The sequence below is a fragment of the Aulonocara sp. 'chitande type north' Nkhata Bay genome, linkage group LG13, assembly GCF_057382095.1.
Source record: "Aulonocara sp. 'chitande type north' Nkhata Bay isolate Kocher_YH1m ecotype deep benthic linkage group LG13, A_spYH_male_GT1.1, whole genome shotgun sequence".
NCBI lineage: Eukaryota > Metazoa > Chordata > Actinopteri > Cichliformes > Cichlidae > Aulonocara > Aulonocara sp. 'chitande type north' Nkhata Bay.
Window position 1 is genome coordinate 8,516,407 of NC_141356.1, and position 26,520 is coordinate 8,542,926.

Below are 26,520 nucleotides of genomic sequence, written 5' to 3' on the forward strand. Positions count from 1 at the left end.
CTAGAACAAGGAGGATAGTTACCTATCTGGATTATGGGGGTAGCACACACACTACTTGGTTATCCTCACATTAAAGCCTTGTATTAAGATTGTAGGAAGATCTGCAGATTCTCTTACTGCACAACTTTCCTGCCTTACATTCAGCAGATCTTGCCAACTAAGTGAGATTCATAAACCTGTCGTGCCATGGCATCAAGTTAAGATTCCTGTGTTTACAGCACAGACGACAACACGTGCTTTGTTGTGAGACGAGATCCCTGGCTGCTATCAGGTCAGGCCACGAGTCAAACTGCTGCGAAAACCTTTTGCGGTAAGAAGCCATGTACATCTGCGTTCTGCCAGCTCATGTATCCAACACCTGTTGCTTTGCCTAATTGAAGTCCAACTGAAGCGCTTATCTCTGGGTATGCATGTGCTTTTCAGGAGATATAAGCTTTCACACATGAACTACTGTATGTGTGAAAATTAACACAGTTTAGAAAGAGACTTGAACGACTCAACACGTTACTGACATGTTTCCAAAAATCTCTCAGCCAGTGGAATCGGCATTGTGTTGCATAATTTGCATGCAAAGAAAAGCCATCAAGTCCAATCAGGGAGGCTGTAACTCCTTTATTCAACTTCATCAAAAATAACAGTCAACATTCAAAGGAAAAGAAAAGCAACACTTAAAATCAAAAGTATTGAAAACAATGTCTTGTTTGCTTGACCTCAAGCATGAACTCAAGTGATAAAATCTTTGCTGAGGTGAATTTTTTTGGGACGCAGTTTATGCAAATAATAATACCAATAATAATAAAAGAAAATTTTTTAATCACCAGGCATTCAAAAAAACAAAAAAAAAAAAAAGCATGCTTGGTGAGTGTCAGTGGCGATGTTGATACGAACCCGGGTGCAGTCAAACACTCTTTCAGATCAGCACTGAAGCATACACAATTAAGAGAGGTGCCAAAAAGAAAGAAAAAGTCAAAGGGAGGATATGCGATAGGGGCGTAAGGGTACATGAATATGATTGCATTAGTCAATCTGTTCACTATAAATTTTTCTTTGGCTCATCTGTTTATGTCTAGACCTGTTTTTTTGTGTGTGTTTGTATTGCACCAGTTGCTGTACCTCAGCTATAGCAGATGTAAAGCAAATTTATTACAAGTTGAGCTTAAACTGAGTTTGTTTTATCAATCGAGATGGTTGCATCCCACGGTGACATAAGAGAGAAAGGCAGCAGTGTAGCTGCAGTTACTCTGCTGCCTGATATTTTCTAATTGAGTTTCTTCTCATTGACCATATGCACCATTAAACTGTTAAAAAAGTTACAGCAAATTAGGAACTTTTGAATTTTTTTGTTGAAATTTTGGAAACGTTTTTTGAAAATAAAAGAATAACACATTCTTTTCTGTTCTCTGCTGTACTGCAAATACACTGAATATATTCCAAATAGTTTCCTACAAAAAAAATCCATTTAATGAACTTGTCCATGTAGTAAATCAAAATGGTGCACACAAAAAAGAATGAACCCAGAACAGTGGTGTTGACAGATTAAAAAAAATAGAACTCATAAATGAATAAGTGAATGAGGCCATACATGCAGTAGATTGCCATCGGCTGCTGCATGGTCAGCATATACAGGAGGGTAAGCACGGTGAGACTACGTGGATAGGCGTCAGAAAGCACTTTCATAAACAGCGACATACATAAACAGCCGAGGGAGTATGTATTTACGTTTATTCAAAGGTAATATGATGTGTTGTGTTTACGAGCGATAAAGCAAAATCCTTTCAGCACAGTCCTGGCCAACCAAGCTGGCGTACTGCTGCACCTCCATCTCGTCGCTGGAGCCCTTGCGTTTGCGGGAGTAGGCTGCATAGGGCATGACAGTCCGTCTGTATAGCACCAGAGCTCTGCCCAAATCCCTCACGGCCCGAGCATCTCCTAGACGAAAACAGGCACATATGAGAACATAATGAGGACCAGTGTAGACACATCAAGCACTATAAACAATGTCCTTATTTTCCCTCGCTCGTTTGAGTTAACCTCTGAGTGTCTTGGCAGAAATTCACCATTATTCCGAGAAAGTGTTGGAGGAGCAGAAAACATCCCCCCCCCTTCAGTTTTAATTCCTCTGTGCCCTAAACCTGGGGTCAAAGTGGTGCGTGAGCAGGCTAGTTAGCAGGCCTTGTTTACAGGGCCTTGCTCCCTGCTGGCTTGCCAAACTCAGCATCTCATTAGGTCCTGTGTCATACACTGCCAGCAGTGTTTTTACAGCTCTGATGGACCAGTAAAACACTACTAATCTCTAAAGTGTATGTGTGCAGAAGCTAAGAATGATTCTCTGGAGAGTCAGATGTGGAAAAAAAGGGTTGAAATACACTGACCCTCACTGACACTAAACCTGCCGCCTCCAGGAGTGAGACACTGAGCCAAGCACAGCAGGGAGTACATACTGAGCAAAGCAAAGCCAAATATACTGTACAGAGGTATGACTCTACCTCAGCCTCACTCATAAACTTCCCATTTCAGTCAGAAAATGACTTTTTTTTTTTTTTTTTTTTTTTTTAAATGCACTGGAACATCTACAAGTCTCTTGTGTCAGAAACTACCCAATAAATGTTGCAGTCATACAAGTAGGACTCTTAAATGCTTTTATTTATCTTCTTAGTCCATTATCACACCATGTAGTCTACTAGTTAAACAATTGCAAAATGCTTATTTTGTCTTCTGAAATGCATATCTCCCCTAAATACTCTGCATATAACAACTGATCCATTAAAAGTGTCCTGCTTGAAGCAATCCTGACCTGGAAACCTAGAGAAAAAAGGAAAAAGAAAAAACAACTCTGGAGCAGGTAGCAGAGTGAAGCGCACTCTCCTGTCAGGCACATCAGTCAAAAAGGCCTAAGTAGATGTCGTATTAAGAGAACTAAGGGCTTCACAATTAATCACTCCACTGACATCATCCATGTGGCTCACAGCTGAGCAGCTGGTGAAGAAGATGCGAGCACACATATCTCTGACTAATTTCTAAAATATTTGCAATACAGCCAAATACAACCTGATCACATCAACAACTGGAAAAACAACAGGGAGAAAAAAAATGCAAAGTGAGTCTTTTCTATAAAAGAAATCTTACATTTACAAAAAAGGAAACTCAAAAAGCACTGTAACTGGACCTCGGATGTGTTTAGACATGATAGACTTGTTGAGAGCAATACGAGTCAACCTCAGCTGCAGTAATCTGTTACAATGTTTCAGGCCTAAACCGCTGCCAAGACAGATGATGGCTTAATCGGCAGAGCAGATTCAAAGGAAAAGTCTAAGATTCAAGCAAAAAGACTCACCAGTGGGACATTTTAAATATTCGCATAACTTCAGATGGATAAACAATAAGTGAAAATCACAAATACGTAGCAAAAAATACCACATTAACTGTTTAGGAATTAAAATCATTTGATTAAATTCTCCGTCTGTTTATACAGGCTCGTAAGTAATCGGACAATTCATTGATAAGCGGTTTCAAGGCCAGGTGTGGACTGTTGTTATTTCTTTCGGGTCAAATCAAGGTAATAATATGTCTAGAGTTGTTTCTAAGTGCTGTATTTGCATTCTGTGGCTGTTCTGGCTAATGTTCAACATGTGGTCTAATGACTTGTAGAGTGAGGGAGGCCTTCATTAGGGCTGAAAAACAAAACGGGCCTACAGACCCATTTGGTGGATTCCAGATAAAAAAGGAAGGAATCTACTGGTCAGAGAAGCAAAACCAAAATGTTTAAGGAAAAAATAAAATAAAACAAAACATGAAGACCATATGCTCACATTCATTCAATCAATCGAAAGCGAGGCAAAGAAATGGAACATTTGTAGAATTTTGAATCTGAACTCTTTCACCCATAAAGATGACATCTGATGACCTCCCTAGCACCCTTAATGAATTTTGACACGTCATTATATAAGAATAAAATGTTTGACGATCTTTAAAATAGTTTCTGGGTATTTCCATGCAAAGCTGCATGGACAGGGCATCGGGGGAAAGAAAACCTGCCGTAAGACGCGCGAACAAGCATCAACTGAAGGCACCTGCAGTAAAGGCCTACTTAGTGATGTCCATTTGACCATCTTCTAGACCTGAACCAAATGAATTGCATCCAAGTATTAAATATAATCCTGTTATTTATAATTAATGTAAAATGAATATGTTAAGTTACCAGATTGTTTCTGTATTTTGTAGAACCTCTTAACAGCAACTACGTCCATCAGATGTTTCCTGTAGTTGCTCGAGTAGCGTCCAAAACAATGTGGAGGAATTTTGGACCATTTCTTGACTGAAGTGCCTCTCAGTTCAACTGCCTAACTTCAGTCCATTGTGGTGGTGTACAGAGATCCAAATGTCAATCTATCTACAACTTTGGCATCTAACTTGCACACAAACTACCTGAAAAACAAGCCAAGGGAAAGAAGAGAGCTGTTAGAAGCATAAAGCCCCGAGGCTTTTTCACCATTTAGATATTCTCATACTTCAGCTAGAATTTTCCACACAGTTGATTCATGTTTTATTTATTAGCCTCGTTTCCCTGCTCAGTAATGCCCCAACTACTGTCTTTTCCACCCTTCTCGAGAAACTGCTGAGTCACATAATTGAAGGAAGGCTGACACTAACTTTTAAATAAAGGATACCAGCTCTAGGTTTTAACACAGCGGGTGGCAAAATTGATTTTAAAAAGATGTAAACATGTTATGCAACTTCCTCACGAACAACATTTTGGGCCGTGAAGGATTATTGTGTCCCAATGGAATCAAAGTGAAAAGATTTAAACATCTGATGCTTCTTCGGCTTCCTTCGGGCCATTCACGACACGCCGCCTCCTCATGTTCTTCATCACGGTGACAGTCCACTTACACTGCAGTTATTACAAAGTTACACTTGTCCAACAGTGTCGCCTCGTGAAGATACTGACGAGTTTACATTAAACAGGAAAACATGGAGAGAAGCATGAAGCTTGAAGATGGCCTATTAAGTGAAACAGTAATACTGAGCAGAGATCTTTCTCTCTTACTCAAGGCAATCCAAACATCCGCTCCTCACATAAACAACTTTCCTTTTCTTCTTCACTCACTTCTGGCTGCATCAGTGTCTCTTCTCTCTGAGTGGCTCCAGACCCTGTTCCTGTCAGGCCAACCGGACGTTCAGTGACACGCCACTCTGAGGTCACAGCTCCTTCGGGCTGGAGTTCAAATGTCAGGGGGAAGAGGAGTGATGAGGGTCGGATAAGGGAGTGCGAGGGTCAAGGCTGAGGCTACGGGCCTTGACACCCCGCCACGCTTCTCTCTCTTCCCATCCATCTCAAACTTTCGAAACACTTGCTTAACACCGGATGCTGGTCAAAGGCAGGCCATCAGGTTATGACCACGTCTTCTGACCCAATGTTGAAGATCTAAAGGTTGAAAAGGAAAGGGCCAGAAGGGTGTTGTAGTGTGCTGAGAAGACTGCTCTTTGACTGCAAGACCTGGGTTCAAGCCCCTGTGTTAGCAGCTGACCCTGAATCCCTGCCGGTGACCATGAATTTTTGTCCATCGCAGGAACCGAAGCGACAATAGGATATCTTTCCATTATAAAGGATATTACCATTATTATTATTACTAATGAAAAGACTTAAATATTCTTTTAAAGCACCAAAAGAAGGGCTTCCGGGAAGAGAAATTCCTGTATTGCTGGAAAAAAAAAGGCTTTAACCTGAATGGAAACGTGCATTAGTCAGGCTAAGGAGCAGAAAGCCTGCCTAAGAGCAGAGCAAAGTGGCCATGACAGTGAGACAAGATATGAACGTGTGGCATAAGCTAGAAATATCATGTAAATCACAAGAGACTTGGGGGTAATGGCTGGCTACCATCAGGCTAGAATGCACGCCTCTAGCTAATGTTTTAGCTTCACTTCGTTGCACTGAAAGCACAGAGACTATCAGTTTGATGCAAAGCTGTGAATGTGTGCGTCAGAGATGTAACGAAAGGTAAAAAAAAAAAACAAAAAGAGAGAGAGAGAGAACAGTACATTGTGAAATACCAGCTGGCACTTTACTTACCACAACGTTGGGTTTGTGTATGCAATGTGTAACTTTGTGCATGTGGGTTAGTGGCTGCCAGGCGCACTTACAGTTCAAGGGGTGACTACTTGGGTCACGTATTTTGGCAAATATTTATACTGCTTAGCGGCCAATGCCCCTACTACTCCCGCTGTTAGGCAAACACGGATTATGAGTGTGTGAGACACAGATATGTGCTGCACACAGTGAGCTTCTGTGTATGTACATACATTTTAAGAGCCAACCTGCCCCAGGTCCCAGGGCCCTCAAGATGTCAGCAACAGGCATCAGTGTGAGTCTGATGTGAAGAGAGCTGTGTAAACTTTAGATTAGCTGTCTTTACACACCTCATTAGTACAGCACTGTAACCTGGTCACATTTTACAGTCTAAACACATATCCAGCACACTAACAGTGACCTTTGCCTGGGGGCCGGAGGTTAAGGTTCTGGCTTTCAAGCTATATAGAGAGGTTACACTGAGTATGATTATTATTTTGGTGAGACTTGATTTTTAGACTTCTCGACCGACTCTTTAAAGGTATGGAAATAAATCAAGCAACATGATTTTAACCAACTACCAGCACATTCTTCTCAACAAGCGAGCAACACATTATTTTTACTATCTGTTGTTCTAACTTTTTTTTCTGAAAATAATCTTAATATTTGCCATGCTTGTTTCACAAATATTCCATTTTAATTCATCTATGTTTAAAAATTATTTAAAAAAGAAAATTAAATCTTTCTTTAACTTCATCAGTAAGATTTAAAGAGCTATACCTGATTAACAGTTTATATAATTCAGGATTCGGTCGTTTGTCTAATGGTTATGGGTAGCAGTATGGTGGTGGTGATAGGACAGCAAATGTATTAATAATAATGATAGTAATAATAAAATAAGTAAAAAGATCAAAATAATTAAAAAAGTAAATGCCTGGGACGTCTGTGTATTGGTTGGCTGTTGCTCAGGAGGTAGAGCGGGTCGCCCAGTTAGAGAAAAAAAGCACTTCATAAGTATAATAATAGTATACTATTATTATAATACTATTATTATTGGTTTAATAGTAAATGTAATACATGATTATCCTAACCTTCCCATTTACAGACAGGATGTTTTGACCGCATTCTTAAAGTGGACTTACTACGATTTTCCTTATTTCTGTCTTTATACTGTTAAGCTTAAAATAATGAGGTCAGCATGTGTGATGCAAACAGTCCCTATGGTGAAAGAGCTGATTGCTCCACGTACTCTCTTTTAGTTTTTTCTACTCAAGTCTCCGTGTGATGTCAGTTCAAACATTCTGTCTCCAAGCAGCAACCAACCACAGGAGAGGCGGCTTATAGGCGGGTTTGCTTTAAAGACAAGATTACTGTATAGTAGTGACCGAGTATAATATAATGGTATTGGAAAAAGTGAATAAATAAAGTAAATAAAGTGAAGGAGAGTTGTAATGGCAAACAGATCTCCATGTGAATAGGCTAAAGTCAAATTTCTTTGAATTGATCAGAGTAATTATATTACTATACATGTTTATTTTTGGCAGAATGTGACACCAGTGTTGATGGAGACAAATTCAGTATTCCCAGTATATAAATAAGAGGCTGTGCACTGAACCCTGTTATTGACAGTTGACTGCTCAACCATCACACTAGACAAACATAGTTTGGTAATCAGTCTTGCTTTGTGTGAAAGCAGATGAATCAATCAGAGCAGAGTACATGTCACAATCACTGACATACGCACAAATATTTTAGTTTTGTGGCCCAGCAGCTGCCATAAATTGCCACAGCAGATTCCTAAATGAACAGTGAAGACTTTCCCAACACTTAGAAACTATTTGCAGCATGTCTTTATTTGTGTCCAAAAATCTAATCACACAACAAGAACTAGCCAAAGAACTGGGCCACAAACCTCAACTGTGTGACATACTGCTGAAGTGACAATGACAAAATAGGTTGACCTGCTGACTTATTCGCCACTTGGATGTATTTCTAAAGCGGACAGCACCCTCCACACTACTGTTAGTCTGGCTTTTTACAGTTCAGTCACAAAGCTTGGCACCAGACCTGAGAGTGAACCAGCAAGACAGCTAGCACTGAAATGTAATGACACTGCGTTTGGACAGCTAGGCCTGAAATAATGCCCAGTCCTGTCCAAGATCAACAGTCCACGCAGGAATCCAGGCACCACAAGAACCACAGACACACAAACATAAACTGCTCACTGTGAATAATGGTAATGCCAAGACCTTGATTTTGTCCTCAGTAATTTGTGCAAGGCCGAGGACTACTGGGAACAAAACGAAAGGTCAGATCAACCGCTGGCTAAGATGTTAATTGCAGTGTTATAAATGACCTGTCTAGACATTGTCATTTAACATTTTAATTGACATTTAAATACTCTTATTTATCCCGAGCGTGTTGTTTTCACTATATAACTGAACGACCAACGCTAGCAAGTAAATCCTCATTTCCTTAAGAAATGTGTTTCGATTAACTTTCTTTACAGAGTGTGAACTATCTGCTTGGAAACTTTTCCTCATCACACAATCTGATCCGGACTGAGATTCCTTCATCAATTGTGTTGGTTTTCTTCTCCAAGTATGAGGTCACTACAACAAACCCCCACGTCTGTTGTTTAACATTCATATACCGCTCCTTCTCATTCCAACTCTCTATCAATCCATCTTCCATTTTATTACACTTTTCTCTCTCTGGGTGCGAGCATACAGCCACCATCATTTCAATTGCCTTCGTTGTAAAAATATTTTTATCACATGTCCCCCATCTCTCCCTCCATCTATTCTTCTATTACTCACTCTCTTTCCCCTCCATGTATCAGTCTCCATCTATCTGACAATCAAATTCATGTCCGCTCACATCTCCTATTACTGTTGATCGGTGGCTCTTTTCTGTCTGGTGCCTGTTTGGTGATGCAGATTAATGGGCCACAGTAAACAGGACATGGCTGGCTCTCTGTACCTTCAACCAGTCATGTTCTTGGAACTGCTTTAAGTATGCCAACATTTTAAAATTAAACCGAAGAGGGGGAAAAACAAAACAGTCAATCATGTAGTGAGTGTATCAGTGGTACGTATACATAGGTTTATATATGCACTGCATACAAGTCTGCTCTGGCCATACCAAATGATGATGAGGAATGAGAAAACCGTAGGATCTGCAAACGCCTCTTTAATTTGTACAAATTCTATTAAATTGAATTCAGTTTTTACTGTTTCAGTAATTTTCAATAATCCTGGGGAGGCCAATTCATGATTGTGTTCAATTTTCTGTTTTAATTTCCAGGTATGCTTTTACTGCAGTGGCAGTGTGTTTAGGATCATTGTAATGCTGGAAAAAATTGAATCTCTTACCAATCAGATGGCTTTTGGTACTTTTTTGTGCCCATAATTCCATCAGTTTTGAGAAAAATCTCCAACACTGCTGTATTTCTCCTGCGTCAGGTCTTTGCTGGATTTTTTTTCCATATTTTATAAGAACATGACTGTCAGATTCTGCTTTATATCATTCTTAGGTTAGAGACCAAAAAAAAAAAAGTGTCAACTTGTCCAGTTTCCTCAAATTTTTCAAGGACACACAGGTCATCACAGTGTTGGTGCAAAAATACTATTTTAAGCCTGTCAAACAATGATATGTTAGGAATTTTTTACAGATTATTATTAAAGAAATGGGAACAAATTACAGCAGGCTGTTAGTGAGAAAGTTTCTGAATGGACAATTTAAAATGTCTTCTTTGCCAATTTGTCTACACAAGACCAGGATTGTGTTTGAGGAGTCTGGAGCCTGTTTTATGCTTAAATGATTCACAGGTCAGTGTTCAAAATAAATAAATAAATAAAATGGTCAAGTACAAGGACTGGACTGAAAATGAGTAAAAAAGCAACCATTTTCCAAAGAAAACTATTGCTCAAGACTACTTGGAAGCAAGATATAAAGTCATGTTGGGTGGCGTAAGACTTTTCTACAGTGCTGTGTTTATGGAATTGCATGTTTAAAAAAAAATGATGTAGTTTCATACATTAAATCCATGTGATGCCATCAGTCGAGCAGTAGTTTTGTGCAGTAGTACCTAAATCAGGATCCTGGTTCAAACGAGCGTAGCGGGAGTTGTCAAGAAGGGGGATGCATCGCTCTATCGATACCCAGACATAGGTTTCTGGGCACAGGAGGTCAGAAGGCCGGTACTGCCCCTGGTAAAAGAAAGAGAAAAGAAAAAACATTAAAACTGCTGTTTAAATTGCCATATATTCATTATGTAGTAAATGATCAACTTGAGGACATCAGTTTGGTTCTTTGTTGTTTAAAACCATTTTCTAACATTTATCAACTAAATACTTACAAATATGCTGCAAGCCTGGTAAAAGCCTTTCTACTCTAGTGTTAGTGACCCTTTAGAATCAAAAGGTTTGACAAGTTGTAAACTGACCCCAGGGTCAAGATGAGGGTTGAGACCTGGATCAAACCCCTCTCTGTTAAGGGTCTTTGTTTGAGCTGTGTCTCTCCATGTCATGAGTGTTACACTGTCTGCACGTTTAGCAGGAAATGTAAACACGTCAGCACTGTAATGTGTGCTTGTGAAATGGGTACGAGTCTGTATCTGACCAAACATTTTGGATGGAAAGAAAACTAAGCTTAACAAAAACAGCTGCAAAGCAAAGAGGGGGGAAAAATGAGCGAGGGGTTGAATGAACAGAAAGAGACGCCATTATCAGGGAACTGTGTTCCATCACATGGCTCCAAACAAATACAAACTGCAGAGAAAGATCTGTAAACAAGGCCTGCAAAAGGCCCGGTGCATTGCCTCAACACCCACACCAATATTTACAGTTTATGTGACATTAAACCGTAGGACAAAGAGTCCAGGATTTCAGGAATGCAATTTTTAAACACAAGAAGGTCAAAATGTTCTAAATGATTTAAAAAAACACTGTTATCATCAAAACATCGGAATAAGTAAGACAAAGGAAATAGCATCGCTGGAGCATACTGTTATACAAACTGACCACGAACCATCTGGCATTGCACATGTATGAAAAATACACTGGCTGCTTTCACATGCAAGATAGGACGCTATGTGAAAGAACTAGTTTGTTTTATGGCTTTGAAAATGAAAAACAGAAGAATCTGTGGAATACAAAGACAGTTGTATTTTCCAACTAAAGCGGGGTCCTCGTCTATGGCCATCCCATAGCAAAAATGTATCTCTAAAAATCATACAATCACTCCAAAAGTCAACCAAGTTGTAAGGAGGGGAAAAAATAAAGGAATTCACAATGAAGCAAAAGCCTTCAGCCTGCTCCAAGTGCTCCTGCTAACAGACAGATGAAGGTGGAATGCTCTGCATCCGGAGCTGCAGTGGATGCACGCAATCGTCGGCCACATCCCAACAACCTACAGCCTCCTGCAACTGTCAGCACAGCTAGCTTGACACTCTCACACTCTGCCACACCTCTATAGACTCCTTCAACACCGCATTGACACACACCTCTACGTGCAGAACACACACCTGGCTAACAGCGGAAACACAACGATATGCACATATTTCCCCACTTAAGCCTTCTGCACCCAGAAACCAGAAGCTCATATTTAAGGAACAGAAACAACTGTTTTTGTGTGTCAGTGTGTGTCTTTGCAATAGAAATAAAGTGAACTTGATTTACACAGGTCTACTTTTTGTGTTTATAATTGTAAATGATAAATCCAGCCTTTGCTGTAGACCTTAAAAAAGAGAGAACTGTCTGAGCAAAATGAGACGCAGAGCCTGGTCATGGCACAAAGACAATTCCTCAGTTCTTCCCCTGAAAAGGAGAAATGATGAAGAGTACGAAAGGACACAGCTATTAGTGGTCTGGACGGTGGAGAGAAATAATAAAGAAGCGAGGTGATGGCAAACTGGGCTTTGCTTTTCTATCTGTCAGCTTCTTTTCTTCTTTTTTTTAATAAATTGAACTGAATGTGAATACTGAGTTCACCACTGACTTTCATTATCCTCCCTCATATTTTCTCTCTTCCCAGGTTGACTAGAAGGCCATGTAATGCATAGATACCCTTGCAGCTTCCTTGGCTCGTCCTTCGTTTTCTGTCTTTTGCATCAGCTTGCTCACATTATCCATATCTTTATCTATAAGCAGATACTAGAATCCAGTAATGGCTCCCTGCTATGTAGATTCTTGAGAGCGTTACCACCAATCTAATAACAGGAAGTGAAATGGCCTACAACAAATCCATGCTCCTGAGTGGCTCTTAGCTCACTAAGTGGCCTAAAGAGGCCACAGGAAGTGATAGTGTAAATGGCAAGAAAGTCATGCGATAAGGTTTGTCTGTATATATATATATGTATATACTTTTGCTCGGCATATTGCCAGGTAGGCCTGAATAAGACGTTTCAGCCGAAAATAAATCTTTTCAGGTTAAGTCACCCTCTTTTCAGAGCCTGCTCCCTCCATTGTAGCTGCTTAAAACTTCCCACACAAACCAATCTGTCACCATCCCTCCATCCTTCACTCCTTTCCGTGCTTGCATGTCCAGGCAGAAAGGAGGTGATGCAGATGACTGACAATCTCTGAAAGGCTCATTTGGAAACAGAGAGATGAGGGATCAGGGAGAAAAAAGAAAATAAAATAGTGAGGAAGGGGGGGGGGGGGACGCATAGAAACTTCAGCAGACAGACTTGGCTGCAATCTGAGGTGTGAAAAATGAGAGGCGTTAGGAGGGAGAAAGGGAGGGGCGAAAGAAAATTAGGTGCAGATGAAGCAAAAGGATGGTATTTAATGTTTTGAGACGTTGACTGCAGCGGGGCTGGTGGGGGGAGCAGTCTGGGTGCCAGCATGGAGGGGCCCAGCTCTGAGAGAGAATGTCTGAAGCCAGAGAGAAGCAGAAAGTCAGGGAAAGAAATATAAATGGGTAGATCAAGATGAAAAACAAAAACTAAACAAGGAGATGAGTGGACAAACTAAGAGGTGCGTCCAGTAATAATGTGACGACGACGAGGGAGAACCTCAACAAAATGTAAACTGTACAAGTGAGAAAAGGCTCTGAGTCATTTTAATCTGTTGTTTTGCACTGTGTTTGTTAATGAATGTGCAGAGGTCACTGTTTATACGAAAGCAATCTACTACAGCACAGCATTCCCAGTGAACCCAAACTTTAACAAGCAGGAGAGGACAATTACTCAACCTCATTTGAATAACAAGCTGCCCCAGTGTAAACTATTATGCAGCTTCAATCATCTAAACTAAATAAACACATATCTCCACAGGGCCTGACATACAATTACACAATACTCTGCAGAACTATTATCATCCCCAGCCCATCAATGATACAGCATCACTCACTCTTTTGAGGCCACACAACTGCATGCACACAGATTTGTGTGTTTCTGTCAGAGTCACTGAGTCCATAATAAAGTTCACTAACCTTGTTCCTTCCCTTAATTGTGCACACTCCTGTCTCACACACCTCGAGGTAGAGAGCAATGCCCCAGGCCTGTACCAATGATTTATATGAAAGGCAATTAATCAGAGCCATAAATGGAGTGCTTCGCCGCAGCCAAGGAATCCTCATGAAAATCTACACCTCTTTTGCCTCCTGCTTCTTTTCCTCCTCCCAGTCTGACTAGGAAATCAGACAAATGAGTTTGGTATGTGCTGAGCTGAGACAACCTTCATCAAACAAAAGACCGTCTTCACCTTCTTTTCTCTCCCGCCAGGGTGTCACAAATTGTAAAAGCAGCTTTAATCAATTAAACACAAATTTGAAGCACTGATTGTAGCTCATTAACCTTTTAACATTGGAGACCAGCTCAGTGTCTACAAATACATTTTATAGGGCTCTGGCAGTTTTATGCAGCTAGAAAAAGGGAAATGTGTTTGTGAGGAATCAAAAACGTAAAGATACGATCACATGTTGCATCAGAAAGAGAGTTTTGAGGATGAGATCATTTGGTGATTTGTAGCCACACAGCAGTGTCATGGTTCAAAGCGATCCCCTTTCAGGCTTGCCAGACCAAAAGACAGGAGGTGGACTTAGTGTCATGGTAAGAGGGTTTCCCTGTCTCCATCTGCATTACTTTACACCCACATCTGCAGCTAATTTCCTGCTCATATCTACAGCTGAATTTTTACACACCCCTACCCCTGCTGAGGTATCACTGTATGTTTGCGTTTGCACGAGTCAGACACTGTGCACAGTGTCTGCATGCGGTTTCAAAGAGACTTTTCTTGTTAAAACAACTGATACAGCCAACCCAGGAAAGAACATCAAGTTATAAAGTAATCAGTTGGTTAACTGAACACCTACCTCAGTATGAGACAGAGCGGCTCCAAAAGTGTGATGTAAGAGTGGTCATAGAATAGATGAGGTCACTAATGTTAGACTTTAGTCTGTCTGGCACTGGCAAGAGATATATTATCCAAAGATAACATGCAATACAAAAAGCACCCTGTTTTATATAATATATTAGGTCAAGCATGAACACAATAGTGAATGGGATATTATGCTGGGATTACATAGTGGTCAAGCACTCTCAGAAAGAAATGGGCATTAAACCCAAGCAGACAAATATGGTCAAGAAGTCACATTTCTTTGCAGCTGGCCGTCACCCAGGACAAGCCTGAACTTGGAGTACGTACAAAGAAGCAGTGTGACCCAAAGCCAGGCAAACCTAACCTAGCCTGGCAGAGGCCAGCACTCTGACGCAGGGTCACTCTCAACCAATTTTACTCAAAAACCAATAAACAGAGGTCCTGAAACCCACAACGACTCTACTCTCCCTCAAAATGCGGCCCTCACAATACACCCCTCTCTGTGGTCCTCCGACTGTTGACATGCATATATTGTGCCCAGAGGAGGAGGCAGCATGGCTGGGGAGCTCTACCTGCTGACGGACACACATAAACAGCACAGCCCACAGAAACACACACGCAGCTAGAAAAATAGCATACAAAACTAAGCAGGCTGAATGAACAGCACCACTGAAAGACATGTCCAAACAAGCCGTGCTTTAGAATAGTGGCCCATGCGATCATACTTTCACATGACCTACATATGCATTTGTGCCTGTTGAGGTGTGTGTGTGTGTGTGTGAGGGCCCAGAGAAATGAGGCTGCATTACGGGAGGTTTACGCCAACTGCTGCTGTTTAAACACTCAGGGGCCCGCCGAGGCCTCTTCACCCTACTCAACACATTACCACAGGACGGCCTTCAAATAAAGCATCCAGGCTGGTAAGTCTCCCCTGTGGGCCCCTGGACAACCCCCACCAATCCCTTCCACCCAAGTCAATTCTGGCCCAGCGCTCCCTTTGCCTGGCTTGTGCGTCACGGCTCCACGGATGACAGGTTAATGAGGAAAAAATATTTTTACAGGATCACATTTCGACCAAACCCTGAGAACCAATGGCAGTGCTTTTATGGGCATCAGCTCTCAGACTGGGCACTTTTATCTCTTCATCTTCTCGGGTCTTTACGGGCAGGCGAACTCTTATGAATGTCTGACACAGACCACAGGTTACCGACTTGCAGTCAGATCCGCAGCCCTTAATCTCCGTCTTAAAACCCCACCTCAGATTTCTAACTGCAAGGCCTCCGCCCACACTATAAGTCTGTGTTTCTAAATGCATTTATGAAAGCAGCCCATTCTGTCGAGTAGGGCTTATCAAAGATCTGAATGTGGTCTCTTGCCAAGAAAAAAAAACAAACAAAAAACAGACTTTCAGACAAAGCGGCGCAGCTGCACCAGGTTTTGAAAATAAATAGAGGTGAGGTGAAGTTAATGGTAAGGCAAACACCTCAGGTTGGCAGCTAGAGGGCTCTGGATGTGCTCAGCATGACACCATCTCCAAACTCTCATTTTTGCCCTTATGACCTTCAGACCTCCCCTTTGCTTAGACTCTCTCTGCAACCCGCCCTCTCCCAACTCTGTCCTTCCACCAGCAGTAACACTGAATCTTCTAACCTAACCTCCCTGAACTCTGCTCCCTCAGTCTCTCGCCCTGTCAGCGCTGACAGGGTGAGAGACTGTCAGCGACGGTTCAACATAAACACTGTTTTTCACTGTAAACCGTTTCTTAGGGTGCCAAGCAGTGGCTGGACCAAGCCCGTGCTCTAACCTGTTAACGATTTGTTAAAAACACAAAGTGTGGCAGGACAGAAGAGAGAGGATGAAGCATAAAAGACAAGAGACATTATCAAAACTTTAAACGAATGTTTCTGCTGAGAGGTGCGCTGTTGGTGGTCTCCTGTCAAGCTAAATCAAACAACAATGTTTCTGTCAGAAAGGCTCCAATTTAAAAAAGAAAAAAAAAATTCGGGGGAAAAGGGGGAGAAGTGGAAGGCAGCAAAACGGCTAAGCTTTGGCTTATAAACTTCACAGACAGGGTGAAAATGGACCCCGTTGGATTTGATCTTATTTTGATGGGCACAGGGTTTTTTAACTTGAGGATTGCTGGAAGGTAATGCTGCTGGTTTAGTAGAATAACAGCTTTTACGAACCAAGAGAATATTGCTTCTTCTGAGAAAAAGAACACAGGCAGACATGAAAGAGAGAGCTAAACACATAAAACTATTACAGTAAATGCGTGAGAAAGACCAATCCACGCCGCACCGCGCCGAACAGTAAGTTTATACCACCTCATCATGACTTACTGCACATTCGCACACAGATGACAATTTGAGAAATGAGAACCTCACCACTGCGAGAGTAGATATCACTTCTGCCTGTAATAACATTAGACTAAAAGAGCAAAAACGTGTTGCCATGTTTTCATCCGAATGGAATCAGCTGAAAGTTTCTTCAATCTGATCTCTTTACTCTCTATCAATCTTTCATCCCGACCAGCATGGCGGCTGTTTCCCCTCCTTTTTTTGTTAAGAAATGTTGAAAGGAGGACAGAAACAAAAAGAATGAAAGAAAGAGGAAAAAGGGTGGGCGTGGCGCTGTTCTGGGCCTACAGCATTAGACGACAGTTCAACATAAACACTGTTGTTCACTGTAAACCGTTTCAATGCTACTCATCAAAACCTACCAAAGCGGGATAATGTTTATGCCAGGAGCTCAACAATAATAAACAGGAATACGTAAGAAAGCGATGCCCTCATCAACAAATCTGACGCTGCCTTAAAACGAAGCCGTGGACTGTAGCACGCGCGCACCGGAGGGGTGGGGGGGGGGTGGGATGAGGGCTACTGTAGGGAAACACCCACCCTGAGATGCCTCAAGTTCACTCACCGTCACTCTTAGTCTACCAAGACGCTCAACAAGTGACACACAAAATGTCAGGTCACACACGTACGCATAGCATAGTGTCTGATTGGGCCCCTTGAGTGAAAATAACACACATGCAGAGTCCTGATAGCTGCGGCTTGCTTGGAGGCTTTTAGCATGTCATAACCTGCCACTGCGTACCTGAAGAGGGGATGAGAGTGTTTGAGAGATTTACATTAATATACACTTCTGTAATGACTTAATACAGATTATTCCATTTTTACTTGTTGGGGACAGCTATTTCTATGATTTGATTTCTATGAAAACCAAACAACAGATGACTGCATACTGCTTTTCAAACCTTTCGTATGCAGGTGAAAGTGAGCTCCTGTGTTGATACCAGAGCTGGGAGTCACTTTGTCATGTCTAATTGATGTCCTGAAAGCTAAGCTGATGCAGCAGGTGACAGAAAAGCCTGCAGGCACGCACTGATTAAGGCAAACGCTGCACCCAGAAACCAACATCAAATTTGTTCATTGCACGTATCCCGACATACTCTTGCGCACAGTGGCTGACACCTGGATGGATTTATTTCAGGTCCACTGAATTCAAAAGCTTTGGTCATGTGAAAACCCCCCAAAAAAAAACAAACCCAAAAACTTCTGGCTGCTGCTGTAGGAGTGACCGTCTCTCTGACAGTGTTTGTTGTTTGTTTGAGGAGGAGCTGGCTTTGAAAAGGAAAACAGAGGTGCAGCTGCTGCGAAAGGGCTCTTTAAAAGTCGGTGAAGTACCGCCGTGAAAACGAATAACGCTTTTCATCTCGCCTCCTTTTCTCATTTGGCACACATTATGTCACTCCTTTCTTTCTCTCCATCTGTCCTCTTCCTCCCTCTTTTCACTTATTTTCACTCACTCACACTCTTTCTCGTTCTCTGTGGAAAATTTAATGGCTTCCTGGGCTCAGAGCGAGACATTCTTTCACTGTGAACAATAATAACAAGAATAAGAGGCACTTCATACAACTCTCTCGTTCCCTCGCCAAGCGGGTATAACTGGGTGTGTATTCTGTAAGGCTGAGTGTGTGTCTGTATATAAGCATGTACACCACACTTGAAAAGCATTTGAAATGTTAAGACCAGGTACTAGATTGGTTAAGCCAAGTGGGTGAGCGCTTCATTTGTTATCATCAAAGTCTGCTTATTCAGTACTCAAAAGTAACTTGCACAGACAAGTGCTCGGGCATATACGCACTTCTGGAAAAGAAAAATGGAAAAAAAACACTACAGTGCAGAATGGATCGACTCTTTGTTCAGGTGAAGCTCGAAAATAAAAAGTGAAAAGATATCAAATGAAAGTTAATGAAATCTTGCAAGCAGCTGAAGCTGGATTGAAGAGAAAGGAATAAAACGCTGCAAGAAGAACCTGAGCTGGTTTGCACATTAAGGATTTTATTTATGGTTTTAGCAGATAATTGGACGGTCACAGTCAAACTCAAGTGCTTAGGAAAAGCTGTATATTGTCTGTGAGAATCTGCAAAATGCATGCATCCAGTGACAAGTTTGTCTTTTGTTTTTTTTGTTAGCAAATGTGACTTTGCTCTCCTGTCATCAGACACACTGACAACACTGGATGGAATCCGTGAAAGCAAGATAATTCAAATGAATGTTAGCGTTAACACACGAGAAGCATTGTGAAAGAAGAACAGTGGCAGAAGGGCCAAGACCTTTGGTCTCATTTAGCCTCCAACAGCTTCACCTTCTGCTCTCTACAGCTTGACATCACAGGGCCATGCAGGGCCAAAGAACCAGGGACAGGAGCCAGGGGCAGGATGTCACGTCAAACCCTGAACCCACCAGCCAAACCAGCAAGACTCTGTGGGACACTCAGTCCCAGCTTTGAGAACAAAGGAGAGGGTCTGACACTGGCCAGGCAACCCTCTGTTCCTGGCTGGACTCCAAGTCTTCAAGGACCCTTTAAGGCTACTCTGCAGGACCATGCCCAGTCTCTGGCACTGTTAAGAGTTTTCAAACCATTTCGCATGTAGCGTTTCCTTTGCAGAGATGTGACCTGGTTAAAAAACTCTCCTGCAAAATTGAAACCTGCAGAACAGTAAAGTTTGTAGCCTGACAGCCAAGTCCATTAGAGTGATGAAGAATGAGGGTAAAAGACAGGTATCGCTAACAGATCACAAAAAAGACCCACATGGGGCTCTTCTGCCCGCCTTCAGTGGCTCCCTGTGGCTTAAAAACACCCTTGATGACTGAGTTACTGTTACTAAATCTTTGCCTTAACTATATGTGGCCCACTCATGCTTAGGTGGGTAATCACCCACCAAAGACTCATTCTGAAGCAGGAAAAATGGTGGAACTTTTCCAGCTTTTTGGTAAAAATAACATTTTTAAACTAATTTTAGTCCAATACTTTCATAGCAATACCAAAGAATCAATTAAATAAATAGCTTCCTGCAAAATAGTCACATGTGTTAAAAGATTTAAACTACTTACAACTATTAATAATGTCAATGGGCTAATATGAGCCTCAAATATGTTTTGAGTATCCATACAGATGTTTTTGCTTAAAAAATGTCTCTTTTGATATTCGAGGTTTCCAGCCCCTTGTGTAAAAGTATACAGCAAAAATAAATAAATAAAATTCTCACAGTGCAATATAAACAATACAGTCCTACTCCTCAGGAAAATGGGAGTATGGCGTCAACAAGTGTGAAATTTAATACAGAAGAAACTGGTTTTACAATATTTTAACACTCGTCTCAGTGACCTGCCTTAGTAGAGCCTTTTATGCTTGCACTAACACTCTGATTATGTCATCATTACCACATGCAGACAGTACTCAAGGTGGGAATGGGAGATGCTTAGATCTCTTAGATTATTCGGTACATAGTTAAAAACAAACAAACAAACAAACAAACATTAAGATCATGAATCATATATCACCTCAAACAGCTCAGATTCTGAGTGTGAAAAACAACAACTCAGCATAAAACATGACAAAGGCCCAAATGGAGGGGCAGAAAAACTAAAGGAAAAGTCACAGTAAGTAATGGGAACAGAGGCTTTCTAGAAAAAGTGGCAAGGATGAAAAGAAGGGAGGGAAAGGTGTGCAAAATAGAGAGAGGAAGTTGTGTTCATGGGGCGTGAGTGGTGTCCAGCACAGTTCAGGAGCTGGTGTGTTTTTCTTTAAAGCAGCCGAGAGGCAGCGCTGAGATCCAGAAACCAGTAAACCTTCAACACAAAAACAGCGTAGGCACTGCCCCATCTAAGTGACAATTCCACAGCATCTCTGTGCATTATTGAATTACTGAGGCTCATATGCAAATCAGACAACACAAGACAGCGTGCATGTGCTCAGAGTACATTTGAATGTGTCTGTGTTCCTGTGGGATCGGGAAAGCCCAAAGGTGGGAACCGGGCAACCTTCTCACCCTCGTTCTGTGTTCCTCCCCAAGGGTAAAATAGGGCCGAGTGGGGAGTTTGTGAACAACACGCTGCAGAGGCAAACACACAAGAGCAGATATGGGGGGCTGGGGGTAGTAAATACCAGAGCCAGGAGGAGTTAGGTGCTGTGGTAACAGAGTTCACAGACAAACACTGTGATCAAGATTCAACACACAGACACACACACACACACACACACACACACACACAGCATATGTGTTCCATATACAGAGTCCCAAACTGAGAATTTGGACAAAGCACTATCCAAAGCAAGATGTAAATGGATAAAAAGATGTGGCACGTTGCCATAATCCCCAACAAGACATCAGTCTCCCATGGGCAAGAACAAGCTCTGGGAACATCTGAATGAAATGACAGTGAAATAGAGGAATTAGCAGATGAATGAGAAAAAGAGAGAAAGAATGGGAAAAACTTAGCTAAACTAAAGCACTTGGAAAGACTCCTTTCTTTCATCATCCTCCTAAGCTATAGATATTTCAGTGGTTTCTGGTGTGAACCGAGGTTATGTTTGTGAGTCCTGGCTCCTCTGTGTATCCACATTTATTATTTGTGTCAGTTTCTACAGCAGGTAAACTGCAGTGTATATGCAGATTTCTGTGGAAGCATCCTGAACTCTTCTCACTGCTGAGTTATGGCTGCTGTCACCAGTGTAACCTCTCGCTAAACCTTTAATGTCTTCAGCAGCCTCATCCTCTCTTACTTCCCTGGATGTCCTCACCATCACTTTGTTTCCCTCACATGCTCTATTCACTCCATCAAATATACTGACTGTGTATGAATAAATTTTAACAGGAGCATTTGAGTATATACTCATGCTTGTGTTATACTCAAACCATCACTGATAAATGTTGCTAATCCAGATAAACTTATGGTGAATGAATTCCAAATTGTAATTTAGACTGTAATGTTAATTAAGGCAGGTGCTGGGATTTTATATAAAGAGATCTACAGGGCCCTTTGTGATTATATTATAAAGCTATAAATATTATGCAGCAAAAGAAAAACTATATTAGTACTTAATATTGGTATTTTACAAACAAAAGACATTACAGCATGTTGGTCACTGGCCTGAGACATGATGGGCAAGAGAGACAAAACTGAAAGAGTATAGAACAGAGATCTGATCTGAGATCTAAAAGGCCCAAGAAAGGAGAGCAAAGAGGTACATTTGAATTACAAGATGGCAAATCTCCAGCATATCAGTGTCGTAACAGGCCTCTTACTGTTGTACCAAAATGTTAAAATATAAAAGCATTTATATCAGAGTATAAAACACTTAAAGTCATTGATATGTGAATTCCAGTTTACAAAACCTCAACAACGTAGGACCCCAGTGCTGAAATTCAAATATATTGTCAATATAAAGTGTGATAACCATGATAAATGTGCTGTACGTGTGAGATAATGCGTACCTTATACCGCATCTTGGGGCAGGAGTGAATGTAAAAGCCCAGGTAGTAGTAGGACAGCTTGGGAGACTGTTTCTGCAGCTGCTTGGTAAAAGCAATCTCCCTGTGGCAGGAAACACACAAATGCACCTTGTCAGAGAGCTAAGTGTAAGGAAAAGGCTTCATGCTTTTTGAAACATCACATACTGTATTCAAGCAGCATACAGTGTCACTGCGTCTTAAAAGGATGCCTCGATCCGACATCACTTTCCTCATAGCTGGAGTTTGTGCACCACAGGGCACCAATTTCAATTTCCCATGTAGAAAAATCATGGTTGCGATTTACACAGTTATTTTATTGTCAGGTTAATTAGATTATTTACTGCAGTGTTTACTCTTCTGAAAAATATGAACCCTGATGATGAGCTGATTCGGAGTTTCGCACAGTTTTAACTGCATATGCAGGGATGCTGCATCAGAAAAGTATCAATTTTTAATAACAAAGCAACAATAAAGGAATTCATAAAACATTCAAATTGATACATCAAAAAATACACCAACTAACTTAAAATGTGTTTTCACTTACAAGTTAGTCCATCAGCAGCATATAAATGGCACTTGCTGCTATGTCTAGAGCAGTGCCTAAGCTGAGGAAGTAAACACCCACACTCAAAAAGGCAGGTTTTTTTTTTCCACCTTCTTTTTGGTTTCATGTCATTACACAAAAACAATTGCCTTCTCTCTATCAGCCCTGAGCCCTGAAGCAGAGAAGAAGGTGCTGAAAAAGGAGGAAGAGAGTGTGTAAAATAAAGATTTAGAACGTGGAGGATTTATACACCTTCTCCAAATACAGTAAATGTCTCGCCTGCTTTATTTTTCCCCAATAGCTTCTTCCTTAATTGCATCCTTTTACTGAAAGCCTATTTTCTCCTTTCTCTCGGCCGTTTCCTTCGCTATTCCATAACTAAATTCCAGCTCCTCTTTTTTTCCCCCCCCCATCCTTTTTGTTTCACTCTTCCTTCCACTTCTGTGTTTCACCCGCTTAAATGAAGTGGGAGAATTCCCATTCTTACAAGACTTAACAGACAGAGAAAGAGGCCTTAAAATAAAATAGATGCACTGAAAAATAAGACATGGGACAAAGCAAGCCAAGCAAGGGAGGTGGGGGGAGAGAGAGGGAACAGGAGGAGAATATAAAAGAGGAGGGTCAAGAAAGAGAAAGGGACGGAGAAGAGAGGCAGCAAGAGAGAGGTGCTAGAAGGTCACCCGCTTGCTGCCAGGTTCCTGGGTTCCCATCCCCTCACCACAAAAGGGCCCGGCAGGCCTGAATCAGGGAAGAAGGGGGGGTCAAGAGAGGCGAGGGGCCCATTCACAAAAAGCCATAGGCCCCCTTCACTTGAGGCCTTCACACCCCCCACCTCCACCCCCATGGCAGCAGCTTGAGTCCGCCATTATCCCCTCTTCAGCCATCTGACACTCCAGCACAAGCCAATTATCAAGCCCTCTGCTCCTGCACAGCTTCCCTCATACTGATGTGCATACGCAAGCACACGGTTCATAATAATGCATGCTATGAGATGCTTTTTGCAGCTTTGCATGCACGTGGAAACATTTTGTTACCTAATCTTACAAGAACTGTGTTGAGCTTCTAGTGATGGGAAACACACAGATACTTATTTTATTGTGTCAGCATTTATGAGTAATCTATATAATATATATGTGGTTAAAACTGGGGCCACTGCAGGAATTTTTGCCATTCGAGTCCATGTTGATTGGACTCAAATGGCAATTTTTGCAATTTTGTTGCAAAATACTGCAAACATATGTTTAAGTATTTTAAAAGTGGATATTTTTGTTATCTAGAATTATTTTTTTTTTATTTTTACTTTTCATAGGCTATGTGCGCATTCAACTACAAGACTGTTTACAGAAAAATATAAACACTCAATCAGATTAAGCCTGATTAAGAAATACAGTATATTTTGGTTTGAGATCATTGACGACAACATAATCAGGACATCTTCGTAAGAGAGATCCAGGTTTAACACCAGCTGTGTTCCCTGTACACAGTGCTTCAGGCACCTCATTATGCGCCTCTTTTCTTCCCCTCTTCCTTCTGTCCTCGGGGGCCTGTGGAAGAAGGAGCAGCACTCTTATGAGAAATTTCTCAACATCTCCCTCTCCTGTTTCTCCTGCTGAATCGCACATACAAGCATACTGACACAGCTAAATAGCGCGCACAGTGCTTTACTTGTTTTAGTATTGTTGTATTGCCTGACATCCAGGCGTATATTATTTCAGCTCTGACATTATCTAAACGCTACACGTGATTTGTAAAATGATAAGTGAGTAAATACACAAATCAGGACTCCCAAAGAGGTATTGGTGTAAAATTCCAGAACTTTCCATGAACTCTTGTTACTAAAAAAAATAGAAAAAGAAAGGAAAATTACCAACATTTTTTTTTTTTTTTTTAAACACTAGCATGAACTTGATTGCGGCTGAAAAGTTAAGTTTCCAATCCAACTGGGCCTGCTGTAGGAACACCATCTAATGTAATGAATATATGCATATACCAGAGAGGGGGTGAGAGGGCCACATGCATTCTGTACAGCAAGTTTTGAACAGAGTCAGCCAGTCCAAGCAGACTAGGGAGTGTCCAAGACCTGATCAAAGACCGTTCTCTGGTGTCTGTAAACACGTGGGAGGATTTCAGTCCCGCTGGCTTCCTTCTCCAAGGCCTCCTCCACACGTCGAACACTCTGTGTTACTCTTTGAGTCAGACTCTTACAATAATAAGTGATGGAGGGGTGGGCTGTGTGTTTAGGATGACCGAGGTGTTCCCTCTATATGAGAAAAGATCCTGTGCGCGACTGCACATAAACGCTCACAACTCCCATTTTAACACCTGTGCACACCAACTTTAAAGCGAAGATCACCCGGTCCCTCGCATATGTGCAGAGAAATTTTTAAAAGCCTTTCTCGCATTACTGGGTTACATTTTAACAGGAAACGCCAGATATGTGCACCTATAGAGTATGCGTGAGTTCTCTTATTTCAACCTGGGAGAGAGAGAACTGTCATCAGCTGAACCGCAAAACAGAGCACTGCCTCAACCAATCAAGTGTGAAGAAAGAGGTATTTTTCCCTGACCTAGAGTACTGTGGCACTTATAGTATACAGTTCTAAAGATAAAATGTGGGAGGAACCAAATAGACCAAGAGTCAGGGGGAGAGAGAGAGAGGTTAAGAGGAGGGCAAACATGAGAGGCAGGAAAGTGAGAAAGCATCAAAGACAGAACAAAGACATTAGGGAAGAAAGAATGAAAGGAATAAGAGACAAAGCAACTTCTTTCTTAAAAGGAGCTGCATGTTGCATTTCGTAATCATTGCTGTGGTCGTTTAAGACCAACTGTAACGCACTCTATGGTGCTGCCGTGAGTAATGTGCGCACCGGTGAGGTTTTATTACGCCAAGCCCTTTAAAAACACCACTGGCATCATGTCCCAGTGGCTTACTTCTGTCTTCACAGCAGTTTTTCACGTAAACAGCAAGCACATTGTGTTTGAGTGCTGACAACAAACCTGAGAGCAGAGTAGGAGCCCAGAGACAGTGAGTTAAAGTCGGGATGGTAGTACAAGTAGACGGAGGACACACAGGTAGGCAGGATATCAATCACCCCCACTGCCACAATACGTCCATCCAGCCAGTACTGCTGGTGGAAGGAGCCGTAGCCCACCTCAGGCCCATCTGGAGCATATTCTGCCTGGGGGAAAGCAAACAGAGTGAAAAGTTTAAGAGAAAATAGTCACTGGTCAGAACAATAGCAGTACTCTAGTGCACAGTATAGTTTGCATGTAAAAATATATAAATCACAGAGGAACGAGAATGTGGTATTTAATAGCGCTCGTTTACTTTCTTGCACTGATCCACTTTCTTTTCTGCACACTCACACCTGTATGATGTTGTATTACAGACCGTGCTTCTCCCTGCCAGGCCTCACGCATCATGTGTGGGGGTGTACAGTAGCCTCACGTTCGGCCTGCTAATGGCTCCCAAATGTGGAGTGAAAGCAGGAGCAGAGTTGGGCTGTTGGGGGGGGGCACTGGCCACAGAAACACTCCAGGAGAGGATTTTAATAAAAAGACCCTGCACGAGCAAAATCCATTTCACCAGGCGGTAGTGGAGTGTTGCCAAGCTTTCCTCCTATACATGTCTGCGTCTGCACTCCCCCTGCGGCACGAAAGAATGCGGGTGTAAGTGAGCACCCATGCGCCCGGGCCTCCCTCCATTAATGAAACTGTTAAGTTTTTGTAACACGTTGCGTTTCTCACAGGGTTACTGCATGCTGGGTTTTTCAATCAAGTC

At 41.7% G+C, this 26,520-nt stretch overlaps 1 protein-coding gene across 9 annotated transcripts in view; it reads right to left on the reverse strand.

Annotated features, from left to right (window-relative positions):
• Window positions 1-592: 592 nt before the first annotated feature.
• ate1 (arginyltransferase 1) overlaps window positions 593-26,520 on the reverse strand; it is a 51,684-nt gene continuing 25,756 nt past the window's right edge. For 4 of the 9 annotated variants that reach the window (XM_086258545.1, XM_086258541.1, XM_086258549.1 and 1 more), the window contains 5 exons: window positions 25,737-25,918; window positions 24,236-24,283; window positions 22,178-22,277; window positions 10,158-10,278; window positions 593-1,929 (listed from right to left, as the gene is read on the reverse strand). In XM_086258545.1, the coding sequence (XP_086114671.1) occupies window positions 1,751-1,929; window positions 10,158-10,278; window positions 22,178-22,277; window positions 24,236-24,283; window positions 25,737-25,918 (630 nt within the window). In that variant the 3' untranslated portion in view covers window positions 593-1,750. Of the gene's footprint in view, window positions 1,930-4,198; window positions 4,426-10,106; window positions 10,279-22,177; window positions 22,278-24,235; window positions 24,284-25,736; window positions 25,919-26,520 lie in introns of all 9 variants that reach the window. The other 5 variants (XM_086258542.1, XM_086258548.1, XM_086258547.1 and 2 more) reach the window with 3 other exon arrangements.